At 31.6% G+C, this 20,186-nt stretch overlaps 3 protein-coding genes across 8 annotated transcripts in view; 2 read left to right on the plus strand and 1 right to left on the minus strand.

Moving 5' to 3' along the window:
- Window positions 1-11,477, plus strand: part of sli (slit guidance ligand) — a 174,866-nt gene extending 163,389 nt beyond the window's left edge. The window contains exons 5-28 of one of the 3 annotated variants that reach the window (XM_035085855.1): window positions 2,461-2,532; window positions 2,606-2,677; window positions 3,075-3,288; window positions 3,885-4,051; window positions 4,129-4,272; window positions 4,351-4,422; window positions 4,525-4,668; window positions 4,764-4,927; window positions 5,597-5,747; window positions 5,857-6,075; window positions 6,183-6,254; window positions 6,335-6,498; window positions 6,588-6,789; window positions 6,883-6,954; window positions 7,024-7,167; window positions 7,524-7,690; window positions 7,869-8,088; window positions 8,541-8,850; window positions 8,931-9,144; window positions 9,220-9,687; window positions 9,767-9,967; window positions 10,037-10,186; window positions 10,271-10,410; window positions 10,486-11,476. In XM_035085855.1, the coding sequence (XP_034941746.1) occupies window positions 2,461-2,532; window positions 2,606-2,677; window positions 3,075-3,288; window positions 3,885-4,051; window positions 4,129-4,272; window positions 4,351-4,422; window positions 4,525-4,668; window positions 4,764-4,927; window positions 5,597-5,747; window positions 5,857-6,075; window positions 6,183-6,254; window positions 6,335-6,498; window positions 6,588-6,789; window positions 6,883-6,954; window positions 7,024-7,167; window positions 7,524-7,690; window positions 7,869-8,088; window positions 8,541-8,850; window positions 8,931-9,144; window positions 9,220-9,687; window positions 9,767-9,967; window positions 10,037-10,186; window positions 10,271-10,410; window positions 10,486-10,572 (4,030 nt within the window). In that variant the 3' untranslated portion in view covers window positions 10,573-11,476. Of the gene's footprint in view, window positions 1-2,460; window positions 2,533-2,605; window positions 2,678-3,074; window positions 3,289-3,884; window positions 4,052-4,128; window positions 4,273-4,350; window positions 4,423-4,524; window positions 4,669-4,763; window positions 4,928-5,596; window positions 5,748-5,856; window positions 6,076-6,182; window positions 6,255-6,334; window positions 6,499-6,587; window positions 6,790-6,882; window positions 6,955-7,023; window positions 7,168-7,523; window positions 7,691-7,868; window positions 8,089-8,540; window positions 8,851-8,930; window positions 9,145-9,219; window positions 9,688-9,766; window positions 9,968-10,036; window positions 10,187-10,270; window positions 10,411-10,485 lie in introns of all 3 variants that reach the window. The other 2 variants (XM_035085854.1, XM_035085853.1) reach the window with 2 other exon arrangements.
- Window positions 11,478-12,983: 1,506 nt separating this feature from the next.
- LOC118068444 (prostaglandin reductase 1-like) lies at window positions 12,984-14,552 on the plus strand. Its single transcript, XM_035085857.1, has 4 exons — window positions 12,984-13,299; window positions 13,403-13,697; window positions 13,763-14,036; window positions 14,126-14,552. Exons 1-4 carry the CDS (start codon window positions 13,194-13,196, stop codon window positions 14,465-14,467), a joined length of 1,017 nt encoding a protein of 338 aa, XP_034941748.1. The 5' UTR covers window positions 12,984-13,193; the 3' UTR covers window positions 14,468-14,552.
- A 283-nt stretch (window positions 14,553-14,835) lies between these two features.
- AdipoR (adiponectin receptor) lies at window positions 14,836-19,875 on the minus strand. Of its 4 annotated transcripts, none has more exons than XM_035085969.1 (7): window positions 19,581-19,875; window positions 18,257-18,540; window positions 18,074-18,172; window positions 17,418-17,589; window positions 16,894-17,291; window positions 16,531-16,695; window positions 14,836-16,450 (listed from the first exon to the last, which is right to left on the minus strand). In XM_035085969.1, exons 2-7 carry the CDS (start codon window positions 18,515-18,517, stop codon window positions 16,316-16,318), a joined length of 1,230 nt encoding a protein of 409 aa, XP_034941860.1. In that variant the 5' UTR covers window positions 18,518-18,540; window positions 19,581-19,875; the 3' UTR covers window positions 14,836-16,315. The 4 variants fall into 4 exon arrangements, with proteins under 4 accessions (XP_034941860.1, XP_034941856.1, XP_034941858.1 ...); XM_035085965.1 differs by having other exon boundaries at window positions 17,418-17,601; XM_035085967.1 differs by lacking the exon at window positions 19,581-19,875 and adding an exon at window positions 19,365-19,457 and having other exon boundaries at window positions 17,418-17,601.
- Between the last annotated feature and the right edge of the window lie 311 nt (window positions 19,876-20,186).

Here is a 20,186-nt window from a genome sequence, read left to right on the forward strand (position 1 = left end):
ATTTTTTAAAATCTATCAAAATCACTAACATGTAGATTCTATTTGTATTGAAAGATTGGACGTTTTCCGATTAAAACATCTATTGTTTTCTAAAACAATTTAAAAAGTGGCAAAAAATTCTAGCAAAAAATATCAATATTCAGGTGGTTCACTATTGTTACAAAAACTAAAAAATAAACATGAATTAACGTGTTGTTGGTGATTGTTTTGTTCATAAAAATTTTACAAGAACAATATTTGTTTGAAACTAATTAATCTGGCTTATCGAAAAAAAAGGTAAACTTTAATAATTACTAGCAGTAGTGCGTAAGAAATTTTCAAAATAAACAGAAATAAATTCATACTCTTAAACTTTACCGACAATATTTTTCGCGGATAAATTACTCTCGAGAATATTGTGAACCCAGCGGGAATCAGACTAAAACCTGCCGACATTTTCCACTATACAACTCTCAAGTATCGCATAAATTTTTCACCTACCATGACCTACATTCTCTACTGTAGTCAATAGACACATATGTATTCTGTACTTTCAACAGTTTAAACTTTTCTAAGTACAAATGCCGCTGCTTGCAAATATTATCCATATTATATTTTCTTATGATCCATGAGACTATATTTCATTAAAAATTCAAGCAAAGGAACTAGTTTCCAATGACTAAATGAAAATTTCTCAAGGGTAAAATGACAAATACAAATGTTAAACGTAGATTTATCCTTTATCACGATCATACCACAACATTTCTGTCTGTCTCTCGATTCTCTCTACAGCTGCCACTTGAGAGGTCGTGGAATCAAAAAGTGCATACAATGAATAGTACACAAGAGCAGTCAGGCAATGTTTGTTAGAAAAAATCGAGATGCTAAACTTGAGATCCATCCATCATCTGGCAAAGTGGGCAGACGAACGAGTCTCAAAAGTTGTTGGAGTACTGCCGCAAGTAATAACAGGATCAGACAACCACCGAGACGTGATTGTGTGCACCTTTCTGTGGTTATAAGAGCGTCATTGCTCACTCTCACTTACAATGGGATGTAATACGATCAAGGATACACCGTAAGGACGCTTTTGCGTTCAAGACATTCCTTGAGTACCTGAATATGCAGGTGTTCTGTCCACTAGAGAAACCTTTAACTGTTTTTCTCAACATTAAATAACTGTCTTATGTTTTACTTTTTTTCTGCAAGAAATAAAAGTAATGTATGGAGATTTCCTGCCGTTTCAAATATCTAGATGCGTGCCAAGAGGATTTAAAGATAATCGCAAAATCCACTTCTCAGCATTGAGAAAAGTTTCTGCAACTTTAATTGGAAGTAGCGTCGTTGAGTAGTATTATATACTCAAGTGGAAAGATACCGCTAATAGGAGTGAGGGAGAAAGAATGAGAAAGAGTGAGAAATATATAGTTGTAATGCAATCTAGATGCGACGAATAGCAATATTCAACCAACAGAGAGTAGACTTCTCTTATCACGGACGCGACTCGCGCATCTGGAATCGAGGGAAATCCGGCAACTAATACAACGAGATCACGAGAATCGTCCATCCGGTCTCTTGTGAATTCCATTGCGGCATCGTAGATGTCCCGCATGAGTTTGCACCACGTCGAAATTCGGTAATTGCTTTCTGGATTGGGTCGAGCGATCTGGGACTTGAATCTCCCCGTGCTTGTCTTATTCCAAGCTTGTACCGCTGTAGCTGCCGATCTTCTACAACCGTCTCTCTGGCTCCCGGCAAACATAATTACAGATTACCAGTTCTCAGCAAATGGATGGTCAATCGTGAACTATACCTCGCCGCTTCTAACCTATCATCACTGATGTCTGGCTACTAACAGTCGGACACAATTCTTCACTAAATAAACACATTCTTCTAGAACTCTTTAAATCGGAGAGTAACGTTTTTTTACTGATTGTCTATAGAATGGAGTGTGCTAAACCAATTGATTTCTCTACCCCTTCCATTCTTGCGTACTCAAGTATTCTCCAAGCATCTTCATACAATGTTGTAGCTTTGTGCTGAAAAGGAACAAAACTCCACGTGCTGTAATTCACAATTTCTCCTTTCAGAGAGTAAACTTCCAAGTGGCAGCGGAAAGGAATTGTTATCAAGTCGTAACAATCTTTTCTCCGGAAAACTACACTTTTTACTGGATTTTCAAAGCTATAGTCAATCCAGGGTTACGCTTCCAGACTTTACTATCTAGTAAATAAGTGATAGCGACTTCGCAAGTTTCACTAGACTGCGATATAACGTATTAAATATGTAGGCCAAACTCGTGACCACAAGTGCAAGTGGTCCGCTCATTTATCCATCGTCATGACACGACCTCGAAGCTACGACTTTACACAGTTGTGTTCTTAAGAACTTTGCAGTTCAATGACTTTTCGAACTACATACGACCCATTAGTCATCGTTCATTTAATTATTTTATATTCAACAGTTGATTTTATTTTTCAGAGATCTCAGCCATAATCAAATTGCCATGATTGGACCTAAAACTCTTCGAGGAATATCTGCATTAAAACAAATGTGAGTAATTATTTTCAATAACTCTTTTCAATCGATATCCCTTTTTTTATTCAACATGTATCTATAATTTCAGTCTTCTCGACAACAACGTGCTGACTTGCATTGATGAGAGTGCGATAAGAGAATTAAAGGATTTAGAAACACTGTAAGTAATTAGAAACTCTATTTTTAATTTACAAACAATTTCAAAATAACTGAGAAACAAAATAAATCTATCTATCTGTGTTATATCTGATAGTAAAGCTTCTGATAATAATAAAGACGATTATTGATCATCAAAAGATCTATTGATCTATCGAAGCTTGATAGATGGAACAACTAATGGATAGACAGTTGATATTAAAAAATAAATAATTTAGAAAAGTTATTATAGAAGTATTGGATATTTTTTTCTTTCGAAAAAAAAATGTTTTTTTCAAAAGTTAAATTGATAAATGCAACTGTTAAATATATAAATAGAGTAATTATCTGACAAAGTAAAGAATGAATTTTAACATCACAGCACAGCACTGAGTATTTCATTGATTTCTTAACTTTTGCAGAACTTTAAACAACAATAAATTGACGACCCTCGGGAAAGAAATGCTGTTTGGTCTCCCGCGATTGCGTATACTGAAACTTACAGATAACTTTCTTGTCTGCGACTGTCACTTGGCCTGGCTGTCACGGCATTTAAAGAGTACTCCACGACTTGGACAGCATGCAAAATGTGCTTCACCAGCTCATCTCAAGGGACAAAACCTTGTCGATTTGCAAGTATGTCATAAAGAGTCTTGACTTAACTTTTAATGCTTATAAAAGTTAACCATCATTTTTCGTTATACGTAAAATACATGAAACAAAGTGAATAACCAGTTTTACCGCCACTTCAAAGCGAGTATGAAAAAATGGTCAATGTTATGAGGAGAATAAGCATATCTTTATATGGATGAGATCATTTTGTTGTACATCGTGTAACATTAACTATTTTCTTCATGTCTCGAGAGTCACTTCGTTGGCATAAAATGTCGATTCTGTGGGTGGGTACTAGGAGAAATTTCTTTAAATACGTTTGTCGTAAATCACGGTCAAATGTGTCGGGTTAAGAGTCAGGAAAATGAGAGAAATAAGCTTCTAAAGTTGCTGCTTGGGAATTATTTCGTTCGTATATTTTCGTACTCATCGAGATTATTGCACGAACGTTTATATCTTCACAAGTGAAAAAATAAGAAAAACCTTACAAATTTATTTTCCTCGAATTGAAAAGTTATTTTTAGAGTGGAGTTGCAGTAATACAAAGAACAAACTCACTGCTGACCAGATGATCTAACCAGATGCCAAAGTAATTGCTGATCATTTTATCTCACTTTCAGGAGCATGAGTTCAAGTGCCCAGGCCTAGTGGAACTTCATGTCGGATCTGAATGCACTGCTGAACCTCAATGTCCACATCCGTGCAGATGTACCAATGGAATTGTCAATTGTCGAGAAACTTCTTTGGAGAAAGTCCCAACTCATCTTCCAGAGGACACCACAGAATTGTAATTGAATTTGCACATGAAATCTACACTTTAATGAATCACCTAACATTTACGTAATGTGCTAAATCATTTTCCAGACGACTTGAACAAAATAGCATTACTGAAATCCCACCAAAGGCTTTTTCACCATACAGAAAATTGCTCAGAATTGATTTGAGTAATAATAAAATTGAAAAAGTAGCTGCAGATGCGTTTCATGGATTAAAATCTCTTGAATCTCTGTAAGTATTTTACACTCAATTGCTAATAATCATTTGTTTATGGCGTAAATTAATGTGATAATTATTACTGTACTTTAGTGTACTCTATGGAAATAAAATAACTGAACTACCTGGCGGTGTGTTTCAAGGTTTAACAAGTTTGCAATTACTGTGAGTATCGATTTCAATTAACGCTTTCATAACGGTTTCGTTTATTTTTCTCAAAAAATATTGTACAACTTTGCTAATTAATAATTTTTTTTATTATTGCAGTTTGTTAAACGCTAATGACATTTCGTGCATCCGAACGGACCTGTTTCGCGATCTGACCAGTCTGACACTCCTTTCATTGTATGACAACAACATTAAATCACTTGCCAACGGCACTTTTGCTAATTTACGCAGCATAAAAACATTGTTTGTATCATTTTTTTTGTAAAGAATATTAAATATAAAGAAGCAGTGTTTTAAAACATTAATATTTATATAAAAATTTTTGAATTGAAATATAGGCATTTAGCTAAAAATCCATTCATTTGTGACTGCAACTTGCGTTGGCTAAACCTGTATCTCCAGAAGAATCCAATTGAAACATCTGGAGCAAAATGTGAGACTCCGAAGCGATTGGGCAAGCGGAAGATTGACTCGCTACGGGACGAAAAGTTCAAATGTAAGGGTAAGCATGATTCGACTTCCGGTATCTCTTCTTACTTCGACAGGATGGTTCAGGTCGGTAACCTTATCTATCCTTTTCCATCATCCTTTGGCGCTTTCATCTCATCATCATCGCCACATTGAAAGGAAGTGAGAGCGAAAGAAAAAACGAGACAGAACGCAGTTTCACGACCTACGTTCTCTTTCATCTGAATTGTTTATCTCTTATTTTAACTCTTTTGATGTTGTGCACGTGAATGCTTAAATGAATGCTTTTCACATTTTTTATTTTACTTACACGGATTTAACGCAAGCTGGTCTGTATTCATGACGGTACGTATGCTTGGTATCATAATATTCATAATCATATATAACTCAATCATCTAACGCTAATGGAATTTCCGAGATTACTGACCAAGGTGAAAACGCATGAATACACTCATTTTAATTAATCATTAATTAACGCGTGATAAATTTACTGTAGTGATTTATTAACATTTTTTATCTAATTTTTATCACTATTTGTTACCGTTAATCATTTCATTCTCATTCCACTGATCTTATTTGAATAAATAAACTTGTTTTTTGTTACTTTTTTTTTTAATCTTGAAAAAATGAGAGTTTGAAAAAGTAGTAGAACAGGCATATTTATTTATACTAGTCTGTACCCAAGAGATACTTATGCTTACAGGTGACCAAAAGTTACTCACTAAAAGAGCAGGCGAATGTATTTTACCAGGAGCTTGTCCATCACTATGTACGTGCAACGGAGCTACAGTAAATTGTGCTGATAAAAAACTCACATCAATCCCTCGAGATCTTCCTATCTACACCTTAACACTGTAATTATTTTTTTTTCTTCTAGTTCAATCACATTTCTATGAATGATAAACTACTTTTGATGATAATGATCATAATGATGACTACTAATAATATCTACTATGTATTTAGATTGTTGGGGAACAACGACATAGAAAAAATTAAGGCTGATAATTTGTTCGAGAAACTTCCGGAGTTGCAACATTTAGATCTCAGAAGAAATAAAATTACACGCATCGAAGCATCTGCTTTTAAAGGAGCTCATCAACTAACCGAACTCCTCTTGTCTGACAATAAACTGCGGGAAGTTCACGATAAAATGTTCACTGGACTCGTTAACTTGAAAACTTTGTAAGTAGCCAACTCTTTAATAGTTGCTGTACTAACGAAAAAATATCTACCCTAAGTATAATTATTATTATTATTATCATCATCATTTGCTTTTTAATACTTTCCAGAAACTTGAGTGGAAATGCAATTACCTGTGTGATGCCTAAATCATTCGAAGGGCTGACTCATATTCACAACATGTAAGTTAAATTAAATCCCGTTATAACTATACTTGTTTCATATCTAGCATGTTTCTAATGCAATAATCTTTATTTTATAGCAACATGCAAGGTAATCCTTTATCATGCAATTGTCATCTTGCATGGTTTGCCGAGTGGTTGAGAACTCGCGACATACCGGGGATCATTGGTCGTTGTCACGATCCACCAAGATTGAAGGACGCCCACGTAAAAGACATTCCACGTCATGAATTCAAGTGCACCAGTAAGAATATTATTATACGTATTATGATTACAGTGAAATCTAGATACTACTTGATCCTCACTACACGATCCTTTTTTTTCATTCATCAGATGATAGTGTCGGTTGTCTCGGTGACGATTATTGCCCACCAGGATGTCACTGTGCAGGATCACTTGTAAGCTGTTCCAGAGCTCAGCTGTCGGAAATACCTCGTGGCATCCCTCCAGAGACTACTGAACTGTATCTTGACGTAAATAATATAAAAACGATTCAACCCGAGAGACTCAGTCATTTAAGAATGTTGACAAGATTGTGAGTATCAGTTGTCACAACTCGTAGACATTACTTTAGAGTCTATCGACAGTTATCTCATATTTTTATTTCTTTTTTATTATTCTTATACAGAGATTTAAGCAATAATCAAATTGGAATGCTCGCCAACGATACGTTTAGAAACTTGACAAAACTCTCTCATCTGTAAGTACTTTATTTACTAACATTTTGATTACTAAAAAATATTTTAACTTTTTTATTTTTTCAATTTAGAATTATAAGCTACAATAAACTCCAATGTGTTCAAAAAAATGCACTAGCTGGACTAAAATCACTCCGAATAATGTCTTTACATGGCAATGAGATTTCAAGTATTCCTGAAGGAACATTCGATGATTTGAAATCTATAACTCATGTGTAAGTCTTAAAACTATTATCTTACATTATCTATTTACCATAACTATCTTGAAACAGAGATGCATCACGAAACAAATTGTAACTTTTTTAGCATCCTTAGTGACTAAGAAACTTTTAAGAAATTTACATTGAAAGACCATTTAGCCGTTAACAAAGTTTGTAATTGTTAATTAATTTTTAATGAAGTGAATTCGCTCTAACTTGTTAAAACTATAAATATATTCCAAAACAAACCATTAAATTCAACATTCAAAGTCTTGTATTTATCTAATTTTTGGTCTTGCATGCAAAACTTCTATTCTACATCGAATTCTGACAAATGAATTAAAAATATTATTTTATTATTACAATTATAGAGCACTAGGATCTAATCCATTATACTGTGACTGTCATATGCGTTGGCTAGCAGAGTGGGTAAAGAAAGACTTGGATGTTGAACCAGGGATTGCAAGATGTATGGAACCACCAGCCATGAAAGAGAAACTATTGCTCACGGCACCAGCCAGTGCTTTTCAATGCAAAAGTAAGTATTAATTAAACATCTCTTAAATATTGAAATAACCGTAGAGCAATTAAAGAATCGCGAAGAATTTTATGTTGATCTTTAGCGAACTCAGTCTATTTAGTTTGATTTTTTTGGTTTCGAGCTCTCAGAACGGTACTAAAATTGCTCATTAATCGTAGACATTTCTTCCGTGCAGCCAAACAACAACCTGCCGAAGTCTTGGCCAAATGCGACGTGTGTTATACCTTCCCATGTCAAAACGGAGGATTTTGCGAGGCATTACCAGACAGGAAATTCAATTGCAAGTGCACGCCAGGATATCACGGGGACCAGTGTCAACATAAAATTGACGCGTGCTATGGAAATCCTTGCCGGAACACCGGAACTTGTAAAGTACTGGAGGAAGGAAGATTCAGGTAGATATTATTGTCAATTATTGACTAATTTATGCAATAATTATTTGGTAGATCGAGTTGGATCGAGCTCGGCTCCCCAACTTTGTAGAATAGCATGAAATTTATTATCAAAATTTACCACGTCAAAAAATATATACAATCAAAAAAATACGTGTGATAATCAGTTGATTGTTGTAAAATTAGATCAATAACAATAAAAGATTAGTAAAAATTGTTTATTGGAAAATGACAACAATTTTCATTATATAAAAACTCATTGATATCAAGACATAAATACCATTATATATGCATAAAATTTTCAATAAAACAATTTTCACTTTGATTTATTGACATATAAAAATACTTGCACTGAGTAAGTGAAAATAAGCTAACTCAGTAGTACGTTGGTGGATCGATCATGATCCAATGATCGAGCTTTATATCTCAATTGACGTTAAGTCAATGTGTATCAGTTGCGACTGCGCCCCCGGTTACGAGGGTCTCCGATGTGAGAATAACGTCGACGATTGCACCAATAACAAGTGCGCCAACAATTCGACCTGCGTGGACCTCGTTCAGGCCTACAGATGCGACTGCACACCGGGATTCATGGGAGAATACTGTCAAACGAAAATCCCATTTTGCACAAAAGGACACGACCCATGTGAGAACGGAGGCCGCTGTGTTGACCACAGGACCCACTACAGTTGCGAGTGCCCAATCGGTTTCAGTGGCCTTAACTGTTCCACAAATTTGGATGATTGTACTGACCATCTCTGCCAGGTAAATTAGCACAATCTATTTGTATTTAATTCAAATCACATCTTTACACTTTTTTTTATTAATTAATTGATTTGTTGTAGAACGGTGCTACATGCATCGATGGCATAAATAATTACGAATGTAAATGCCCGCCGGATTATACAGGAAGATTCTGTGAAGCAGCGCCTTCTACAGCTTTACTTTATCCTAAAACAAGTCCTTGTGCTCATCATGATTGTCAGCATGGCACCTGCTTCCAACCTTCCTCTGATTCCGCTGCGGGTTATCTTTGCCAGTGTCATCCTGGTTACACTGGTAAGTCTCTCATAAACATTAGATGATGAAACCTTTTCAATTATCCACAATGTTCATAATAAAAAACCGCTTTAGGAAAACGATGTGAGTACCTGACGAGCCTGAGCTTCATAGACAACAGCTCGCTGGTCGAGCTAGAGCCGCTTCGCACGAAGCCTGAGGCAAATGTGACCATCGTTTTTACTACCACTCAAGAGAATGGGGTCTTACTCTATGATGGTATGGACCAAAGTGGCGAGCACATCGCGGTTGAACTATTTAATGGCCGTGTCCGAGTATCTTATGATGTCGGAAATTATCCCACCTCTACGATGTACAGTTACGAAATGGTCTCAGACGGAAAGCCTCACATGGCTGAACTAATCGCAATAAAAAAGAATTTCACGCTACGAGTTGATAGAGGTCTTGCAAGGAGTATTATCAATGAAGGAACGAGGGATTATCTTAAGCTCAATACTCCAATGTATGTCGGTGGTGTTCCGTCAGAAGTTGCTAGCGCAGCCTTCTCTCAATTTCATTTGCAAAACATAACTAGTTTCCAAGGTAAAACATCTTTTGAACAATCTGTTCTTTATATCCGATCAAGTTTGTAGTAAATTTATATTTATGGTAATATTTCTAGGATGCATATCGGGAATGTGGATCAACCACAAGTCAGTAGACTTTAGCAACGCTGCAAAAATGCATCGCGTGACTCCTGGATGTTCCTCTGGAGAAGAGGAGGCTGATGAAGCTGGTAAAGATGTTGCTGAAGAAGTTGAATCAAACAGCGGTAATCTCGAAGACTCTATGCAACATGAACATGTTTCGGAAGATCATTCCGGTAAGTAAATTTCAATATTTCTCTATTCTTCCACTACTTAAAAGGTTTATTATACTTCAATAATTGCAGATATTATTGTATCAGTACCAGGCGCAAGTATTATAGATCCTTGTACCGGTCACGAATGCCGTAAAGGTTCACAATGTGTGCCATCTCCATTTGGAAATGGATATACTTGTCGATGTCAAACCGGTTGGCAAGGACGATACTGCGAAAAAGGTATTATCTATAATAGAAATTTTCAACTACTTTTAGATAAGTTCTTTTTTTAAATATCTGATTAACCTTTTTTTCTTGTAATAGCGCCAACATGTCGGAAAGAACATACTCGAGAATACTATAGTGAAAACGGATGTCGTAGCAGACGACCAGTAAAACTGGCCAAGTGCTGGGGCAGTTGTGGTAACTCATGTTGCCTACCGCGAAAAACTAAACGTCGTAGGGTAAATATATGCATATTTAATTGATAATCATATGAAAGAAAATAATTTGTATTAATAAAAAAAAATTATTTGCAGGTCCGTCTAATCTGTACAGATGGTAAACGATATACTAAAGAAGTAGATCTGGTCCGTAAATGTACATGTACTCGTAAATGCTACTGAATTGGATAACATCGCCACCAATAATCACATTGTCATAGAATTTTGATAAATTAAGAATCAAACCCCATTATCATGCATACAGCTCATTCAACTTCGGCATACATACTTCATATGTGCCTACATGAATGAATGCGATACAGTGAGTGACTAAGTGCAGACTAAAATTGATGGACACACACAGCCGGCTCAGTGTGATATATATTATTAAGGATTATAAAATAATGCATAGATATAATTTATCGATATCAATTAATTACGCATATTAAATATTTGTATAAGATAATTTTTTAGTATTATAATTATTTGCGAGCATGTACGATAAACTGGTGACTGTTTAATTTAGCAAAAGATGTATGTGCTTGCAACATCTCGACTACAAATCATCGGCTATAATATAATATATAAATATAAATATATATTTACTACTAATATTTAACGTTAATTAAATTATCACAGAAAACTATAAAAATAACAAAGACATTATTTAATAGTCTTAACGCAGTTCTTAAGAAGAGGAATTGTTATAAATTCTAATAATCAAACGAATTGATTTGATACTCGCTCTCCTGCCTTGGAATTAAAGATACACCAAGGTTTGATCTATATGAAGAAGCGATGAAGAGATAATATAGTCATAACAAATTTTTAAAATTCCTAAAGAATTTATTAAACAAAAAATTTTTTTATATTTTTTTGCATCAACGAATTTATGTTGATTAATTTAAAAGAAAAAAAAATTCAAAAATGTGCAAAAAAAATTTCTGTGCATATATTTTCGAATGTCTAATTTACAAATTGCATTCTTCACCATCAATATATAAGTAGCTATAATTTATTTAATTTTGCAACCATTTTTATAATGTTCACAATAATTTTATATTGTTAGCATCGACTGAAAATATTTTTTTAAAAAAATATGTTAAAAAAAAAAAGATATAAAAAAATTTCAAAGTTTCGAAAATAGCTTTTTCTGGATAATTAATTTGTAATATTTAAATAGATGTATCATAATCACGAATACTTCAAATATAATATTATAATTTCATGGTATTATTATTTTAGTTATCTGTAAAGAAATGAATTATTTTTTTTTAACCGAATATTGACCAACGATAAATAAGCGACAAATTGCGTATCTATGAATAACATTCAAATAATTATTAAAATGATAGATACGGCTTTATGGACAATAATAAGAAGAACCGCAAGTAGGTGTCTAGACAATGCTGGAAAAACATTCAGCATAAAGGATTGTGCTTCCTCTCGACTCCTACGTATTAAAATAAATATTTATTCGCAATCGAATTGCTAAACGACTCGCAAAAGATAGTAATTTTTAATTAATAAGACTTTTGGTATATATAAATCACATTGCAAAGACATTTGCAATAGACTCATTTCTAATCAGTGTTGAAAACAATATCACGAATTCGTTAAATAAAAAATGAAAGTAAATTTTTGAATATTGTCAAAAAAAGTTACAAACAATAAATGTTGATCAAAACCAAGAATTCACAATACTGTACGAATAAACTGCATACAAAACTGAATGCGACAAACTTTATAGATTGATGAAAAATAAAAACAAAACAGTCTCTAGAAGCCGAAAAAATCAATTGTATTCAACACGACGCACGTTTTACCAAATAACAATAGTATACTGCATGCATAGAAAATACCCTAAATAGCTCTATTGCATAAGAATTTGATTAGAAACTAGTGTCAAAAACAAAATGTCTATGTTTATATAATGTAACAAATCCTTGAAATATGAACGCTATTAAATAAATGTATGTAATGTTTATTTAACTTACATGTTTCATCTTCTTCCTAGAAATTATTTTCCTATACTTTTGGACATTTACTCTTAAAGAAATTAATTTACTAAATAAAATTCTGACAATCAAATTGATACTATTTCATTAAAAAAAACTATTTATTGTTTAAAAATTTATAGAGCTAATAAAACCAAAGCGATCTTAAGTCATCATTGCACCGAAAAGTAGCGTCTATTTTTAGATTCTCATTACTGCTTCCGAGCAAACCTCCAATTATTTATTAATAAATCCATACTAATTATATTGATAAAATAAAACACAATTATATAATCGATCAGAAATATTTCTTATTTTATTAATTAATAATTAGATTCAAATATTAGTAAATAGATTTTGAAAATGATCTTACAAATAAGATAGCTTAAATATAGAGAAAAAATCATTTGTCACCCAAGAATGAGTAATAATCAAATGCACTTATAAATAATAAATGTGCTTTCATATCATCTGATTTTTCTCTAAATAAATTATTTTCGAAAGTTTAAAAGAAGTCAACAATTTTTAAATTGCTTTATTTAATTTCAATCAGATAATTTCATGCTATTATGGCTGAACCATTTGAGTTTGAAGTATAAAGATGTAAGCCCAATTGTCATATTTGTGACATAGTAAATTGAGTGAAATATAATATTCATGAGGCTCCCTGCTCTTCTAGTATAGTGTAACGGATATCAACTCAGCATAGCTCACACAGTGTATGGATGTATCTTACTCAGAAGCTTGCTATTGAGATAAACACGACGTAGTTTAGCACTGTACATTTTACTATATCATACCTTCATCATGGTGATCGCTAAAAAATACGTTCTTGTGAAACATTTTAAAGGTAAACCTAAATCATCAGATATAAAACTGATTGAAGAAGAATTGCCGCCAATTAAAAATGGAGGTAATAACGTAAATGATTCCATTTCAAATGAAATACATTCAAACAAATAAAATCGTTATGGCTGAAATGTCACCATTTTTTCATTATTTTGTTTTATTGGCAGAATATTTGGTGGAAGCTGAATATCTATCTGTTGATCCTTATGTAAGAGTGTACATGGGGGAATATCCACTCAATTCCACAATAATAGGATTTCAAATAGCAAAAATAATAGAATCTAAAAATCCAAAATTTCCTGTTGGAAAAAGAATTCATGATCATTTAGGTTGGCGAACACATACTATTATCAATCCCGATGCTCCTATTGATAGGTCTTTAGGAAATATACCGTCTTATATTGTACCTGATTTTGGTGATCTTCCAGTATCTCTTGGTCTTGGAGTTCTTGGAATGCCTGGGTATTCATTAAAACAACATAAATATATTCCATTAATATTAAATTATAAGATTATATCTTTCGCAGAAATACTGCTTACTTTGGAGTTACAAAAATTCTGAATCCTGAAGCTGGAAAGACTCTAGTTGTTTCTGGAGCTGCAGGTGCTGTGGGATCACATGTAGGTCAAATCGGTAAAGCTTTAGATTTGAAAGTCATTGGAATTGCTGGAAGTGATGCTAAATGTCAATGGATTAAAGAAGAGCTTGGATTTAATCATGCAATCAATTATAAAACTCAAAATATTAAGGAAAAACTTGAAAAAGCAGCTCCTGATGGAATCGATTATTATTTTGATAATGTACGTATTTTTAAACCTTTCAAGTCATTTGTATGATAATAAATTTCAATTTGTCAGTTTACTGATTTATTTTCATAAATTTAAAATAGGTTGGTGGTGAAATATCCAGTACTGTTATGTATCAAATGAATCCATTAGGACGCGTAGCAGTGTGTGGTTCAATTTCAGCTTATAATAACGACTTTAATGATTTACCCAAGTCTCCACTTCTGCAACCAGCTATTGTACTAAAGGAATTGAAGGTGGAAGGATTGCTAGTAACGCGTTGGGCGAATCAATGGATGGAAGGGATTCAACAGAATCTTGAATGGATTCGTAAAGGCAAGCTTAAGTACCGTGAAACTATAACAAAAGGATTTGAAAATATGTTCAATGCATTTGTTGATATGCTTGAAGGTGGAAACACAGGTAAAGCTATTGTTAAAGTATAAAATGACTTTTATTATTATACTCAACTAAATTAATTTAATCAATATGAGTTGAGAGTTTATTCATCTAAGTTTATTTTGTCCAAAAAATCGAATATTTTAGAAATAATTCAATAAAATTGTATAATTTATTTTCACATGATATCTGTTTATTCATTTACTCTCAAATTATAAAAATTTGAAAAATCCTGAATTACCTCTATCAGTTCTAATCCAATATCTCAAATTCTTTATTAAAGTTCAAATCTATTGGATGAAATTGATAAGGCTTGTTATTAAAAGACTTAAATTTGCAAATTTATGTATATTTACAAAAAAAATTTGAACATTTATTAATAATGAAATAATTAACATCAGTTTAACTTTGCTGAGCTAATATTATTGTACATTAAAACTAGATTATTTATTAATAATGAATCATTTTAAAGCTTCATCCAACACTCGATGAATGTTAAGTCAGAAATTTTTAATCCCCCTGTAGAAATTTAGTTACTAATAAATTATGGCAAATATTGATTAACTCAAAATACAGGAAGTTTTAATGACATAGTACGTAATAAAAAGAGTTAATTTTATATTTACATTATTATTTTTTATTAATAAGTTTTATTCATTTGTTATATATTTGTGTAAAAATTTCAACAACTTCATCTACATACCCTTAATTACATAGTGAAAGAAAATCAATGCCTAAAATATTGTATCTCATTGTTAAATTTTAAAAGAATTGTTGATAATGAAAAATAGCTCCTCGGAAGATTATAAACTTCTAAAAAACATTTAATATTTCGATGCTTATCAGTTATTATATTTGTATCAGGTCATGATTTTTTATTTGTCAGTCTAAATAATGATTACATGACAACATAAATTTATTTTAATTCCATAGCTTATTTAAACGGAAACGGTAGACTTTAAAGTAGATAAACTTAATTAATTACGTTCGATTGAAATATACTTTTCAATGGTGAAGGAGCCATAATTCATATAACACTCTATCATTTATGAATAAATGACAAAAAGCATTTTCAATTCATCATAAATACTTGTAGTTATTTAATCCCCATATCCCTAATAATTTAAGCTAAATATAAATTTAACTAATAAGATATAACTTTGAAAATAATTTGATAATATAATTATATACGTAATTCATAAGTAGACCTTCAGCAACAAAATAATTTAGACTAAACAAAATTAATTATGGATAATTTAGCAATATACAACTAATGAATCATCACTTGTTACATAAATTCACTTATCTGTCAAAATGTTATACTTTCATATGATAGAATGTTCAAAACATTGTCTAGTTGTATAAAGCGTATATGATAAAGATCTTATTTTTGTCTATGTAGCCAGTCTTTTTCATCAATGACGTTCCAAAAAGCAAGAAAGATCTATAAAACTTGCCAAATTATTATTCTTGCAGAGATTATACATTGAAAACTATACCAATCTTATGGTATGTTAAAAAAGTTTATTGTTTATGGTAAATTTGTGAGTTTTCACAATTTCAAAATTTTTGTAAATGTGTAATTTAGATAACAAACCAATTGTTTGAAACTAGAATAGTTTATATATAAAATTAGTATTACAATTGGTTGATATATCTTTGCCTATATAATGGTGATTTCTTTTTACGTGAATGAGATATAAGATTTTATGATTTACACTGAAAATTCACATAAACAGTATTTGAAAGATTTGTATGCAAATCTTTAGATTCTTTTGCAATTTTCAAATTTAATACATATATAAGGAGTTCAACAATTCAATAATTCGATTTACACTTTTTGTTTCCCTTTCAACTACAGCCACTTCTCCAACTTACGCTCATTGTTTTAGTATTTAAAAAGCTATGGCTTGCGCTGGATTTGAACAATCCCCGACAGTCATCCTGTGCATGGCCATTTCCGTTATTCCATGATAATGTACGAATGCAGCTGCTATTACTAACACGTGAAAAATTTGATGACTCTGAAACTATAATTAAAAATATTAAAATATACCCATATTTTAAACAAAAAGATGTCAAAGATGCTTTTGATTTAAATATAAATTACCCAAATATCAAATTTCCCAGGGAAAAATCGTTCAGGAACTCTTAATGCATAAAACAAAGCACCTAATATGTACAAACAACCCATTAAGATTAACCAACCAAGCGAAGCTTGGCTTATTGCTTTAAACCAGCCTTCAGCAATAGCGTAATGGACAGCGGGTATGACCTGAAAAATTTAATTAATGTCATGAAGAGTCAAGTTATTATCAGTTCGGTTAGAAAAACTTGGAGCAAGGTAAGTTATAATTTGTGAATACTTAAATTTTAGAAAATATTGTAAATTTATTAATTTTTCTTTAATCAATTATCTTACCTCAAGTTTTACTATATACTCTATAAGAATAATTATAAATGAAAAACTTACTCCGCTAAGACCGAAACCCATGAAGACACCAGCTCGGAGTGGCCTATAGCTTGGCTCGCCGAACCTTTCCCACAAAGATACAACGATACTAGTAATACCCAATACAACGACGACTGATAGATAAATTAGTTTTGGCTGATAATCGCAGTAAAATCCATAATACAACCAGGGTACAAAGCTGCCCATGATGAGCATGGCTATACCACAATAGTCGAGCTTTGAAAACAGTTTGCCAACACATTCGCTATGGCAGTGTACTGTATGAAAAGCAAAAGACATGCCCAAACATATAATAGCTCCAGCAAAAAATGTTCCAAAAACAATCTTTTCTTCTAGATGTATTTCCATTGGTGGTCGTGTTAAGAAAAATATTGCTATTCCAATAAACGCTACGCATCCTGTTTATAATAACATTTATTATTGAATGATCTTTAATTAGATTAAATTGTAAATATCCATATACATATCGAATAATTAATTATTAAAGGATATGCTATTCAGAGCTGAGTTAAAAAATTATTTACCTAATAAATGAGTCCAAATATTTCCAGTCTCGGTATGGATGCGGAAAATACTCTTGAAACAGGCATAAAAGGACGGCAAAGGCGGTCGATGTCCTGCATGAAGAAAATCATTGTCTTGAAGCCATCTTGGTAAATTACGAAAATGACATTGATTCCACGATGCTTCCCACACCTGTAACCAATACTTTCAATTCATTAGATATCATGGACAATATTTAGTGAGTTCAGTAAACAAATAAAATAATTTGACAACCACATTTAATCTAGTAATCTATTAATTTCATCAGTTAGTGATCATTGAATAATTAGTAAAATAAATATTTTTTTTGCTTCGAATAAATACATAATTTCAATATTTTTTGTAAATAATATATTTGACACTAGTATGCATTATTTGTGATCAAATATCGGGATAGTTAAAAAATAATTAATTGTAATAAAAAAAAAAACATTAAATTAAATTTTTTTATTATTTTTTTTCATCAACTACTTACTTTTTATCTCTGAAAGCAATATATGTTCATATAGTTTTTTATCTGCGGTTTCAGAGTTTTAAAACTTTGATTGATTAAAGTCTAACATATAAGATGATAGCTCATAGTTGACATAGATATTATAAAATAAAAATCTTTTAATGAAAAAAAATTTACTCATACCTTGCGTACAAATTCTTCAGCTTGCTCCGCAGCATTATGAGCCAAGGCACCTAAATCAATTTCATCACTTAAAACTCCAGCTTTTAGAACTTCAGTCATCTGAAATCATCATTGTAATCAGTTAAACAGCATGTTCATATATTTTTTAAACTTTTTTATGCCTATAATACATATAAAACTAACTTCACAGTCAAGAAGATGATCATCTTCTGGAGTGGAAGGTAATGGACATCCAGCTCCATCTTCTTCTTCTGCTAGGCAACTGGCATCATCATCTTCTAATAATTCTTTAACTTCATGTAGGCCGGGTATATCACTGCCTAATGAATCTCGATCCCTCCAGGGGACACGATGTCGAAGACCCGATACATCTTCCATTGGAGTTTTTGGAGTAGAAGCATTGCTCTCCTTATCTTCTACGATCTCGTTGTCTTCAGTAATCATGGTTATTGTTTTCGATTATTTGCCTATAAAGAAAAAAAAAAATACAAACTAATTGAAAAATAAAGAAAGAATTATTAGCAGTTAATTTAGATAATTCATCTATTGTTTATTGACTATAAAACTATTAAATCCAAATTATTCACAATTATCATAATTATTAACTTGTAACAATCTACTAGATAAAGAAGAAAATTATAGTTTTAATTACTTTAATGTCATATACTATAATAAATGGTGGTTAGAATAATTTTGACCTCAACGTGTGTTGAATTTGATGAAAATAAAATATTTAACCATTTTTGAATGTTTTTCTGAAGTAATATTGTTTTTTTAATATTGCTGAAGGGTAAAGTTTTTCAATAATTCAATGTTACAAAGAAAGCTGTAAAAACTTAATCAATTTCTTTAGAGCTATATTGAATTATAAGAAAAGTCTTGTAGACAATTTTACATATTAATATATGATGTGGTTTTTAGTACCAGTATCTATCAAAGGTTAATGTATAAAAATTGCTAGCGATTAGCTTTGCGACACCAATAACTATTATCTCAAACTTACGATAATTAATGACGATAATCAAAACATTTGACATTTGACATTATCATTACCGTATTTTCATAATAAGTTTAACTTTATTTTATATATGTTTGAATTATGATTTTTATAAACATGATAACCAAATGAATTAATTATTATAGAAAAAATGTGTTTATTTATATTATTGTAGTTGCCGACTAGAATGTAATGATCAATCAATTCCATTGAATTCCATTCGTAATTGGCTCTAGAAACATCTAAGAACTCGTCTTTTATCAACGACTACTAATATTAATCATTTCAAAATACCGTTATTCTATCCGACACAAAATTTTTTTCTACTTTAGACACGTAAAACACAATTTACGTAAGTTGGAGTTTACTGTATAACAGAAATAACAACCGAACTATTTACGTGCCAAGAAAAATATTGAAATATCAATATGCATGAGTGTAAATACCTTTTTAATAATTTATAAACACAATACTAATTAATACAAAATAAATATTTTGTAATATACTTACTTGACTAGAGAATATTAATATGAATTATAAAACTTCTACATTTACACCGTTAGTTACTATGCAATGATTTCAAACATCCATGATTAAAACTTTTCAATTTCAAAATGTTCATATATCAATGGATTCAATGTAGTAATGATTTAATGACAAAATTATAGAACAGTACACGATAAAAAATCACACATATCAATTTTTTTCCTTCATTAGAAGAAATTTTAGTTTTTTCAAACTACTCAGAGTAACTGGATGATTGCCATATAACAAATCAGTCAAGACTGTGATCCTAATCCTATTCCACGTGGCGGCCATATTGATATGGTCGACGTCATTTACCCAGTTTATTGGTCTGCATTACCCGCGTATTTTCAAATTTTCTTAATAACTTTTGCAGTATTTAATAAACTGAAGCAACAAGACATTGATTTTAAAGTAATTTATAACAATTCGTAAGACATGAGAAAATATAATAAATAAGTTAAAATATAAGTAGATAATTAATTTGGTAAGATGTTAATTTTTATAAATATCAAAGTATAAACTACAATAATAGAGATAAAGTATACTGAATATTTTTACAGTCATAAAATTGCATGGTTGAAAATATAA

The sequence above is a fragment of the Chelonus insularis genome, unplaced genomic scaffold (genome assembly GCF_013357705.1).
Source record: "Chelonus insularis isolate UGA/USDA-ARS -01 unplaced genomic scaffold, ASM1335770v1 contig_3_pilon, whole genome shotgun sequence".
NCBI lineage: Eukaryota > Metazoa > Arthropoda > Insecta > Hymenoptera > Braconidae > Chelonus > Chelonus insularis.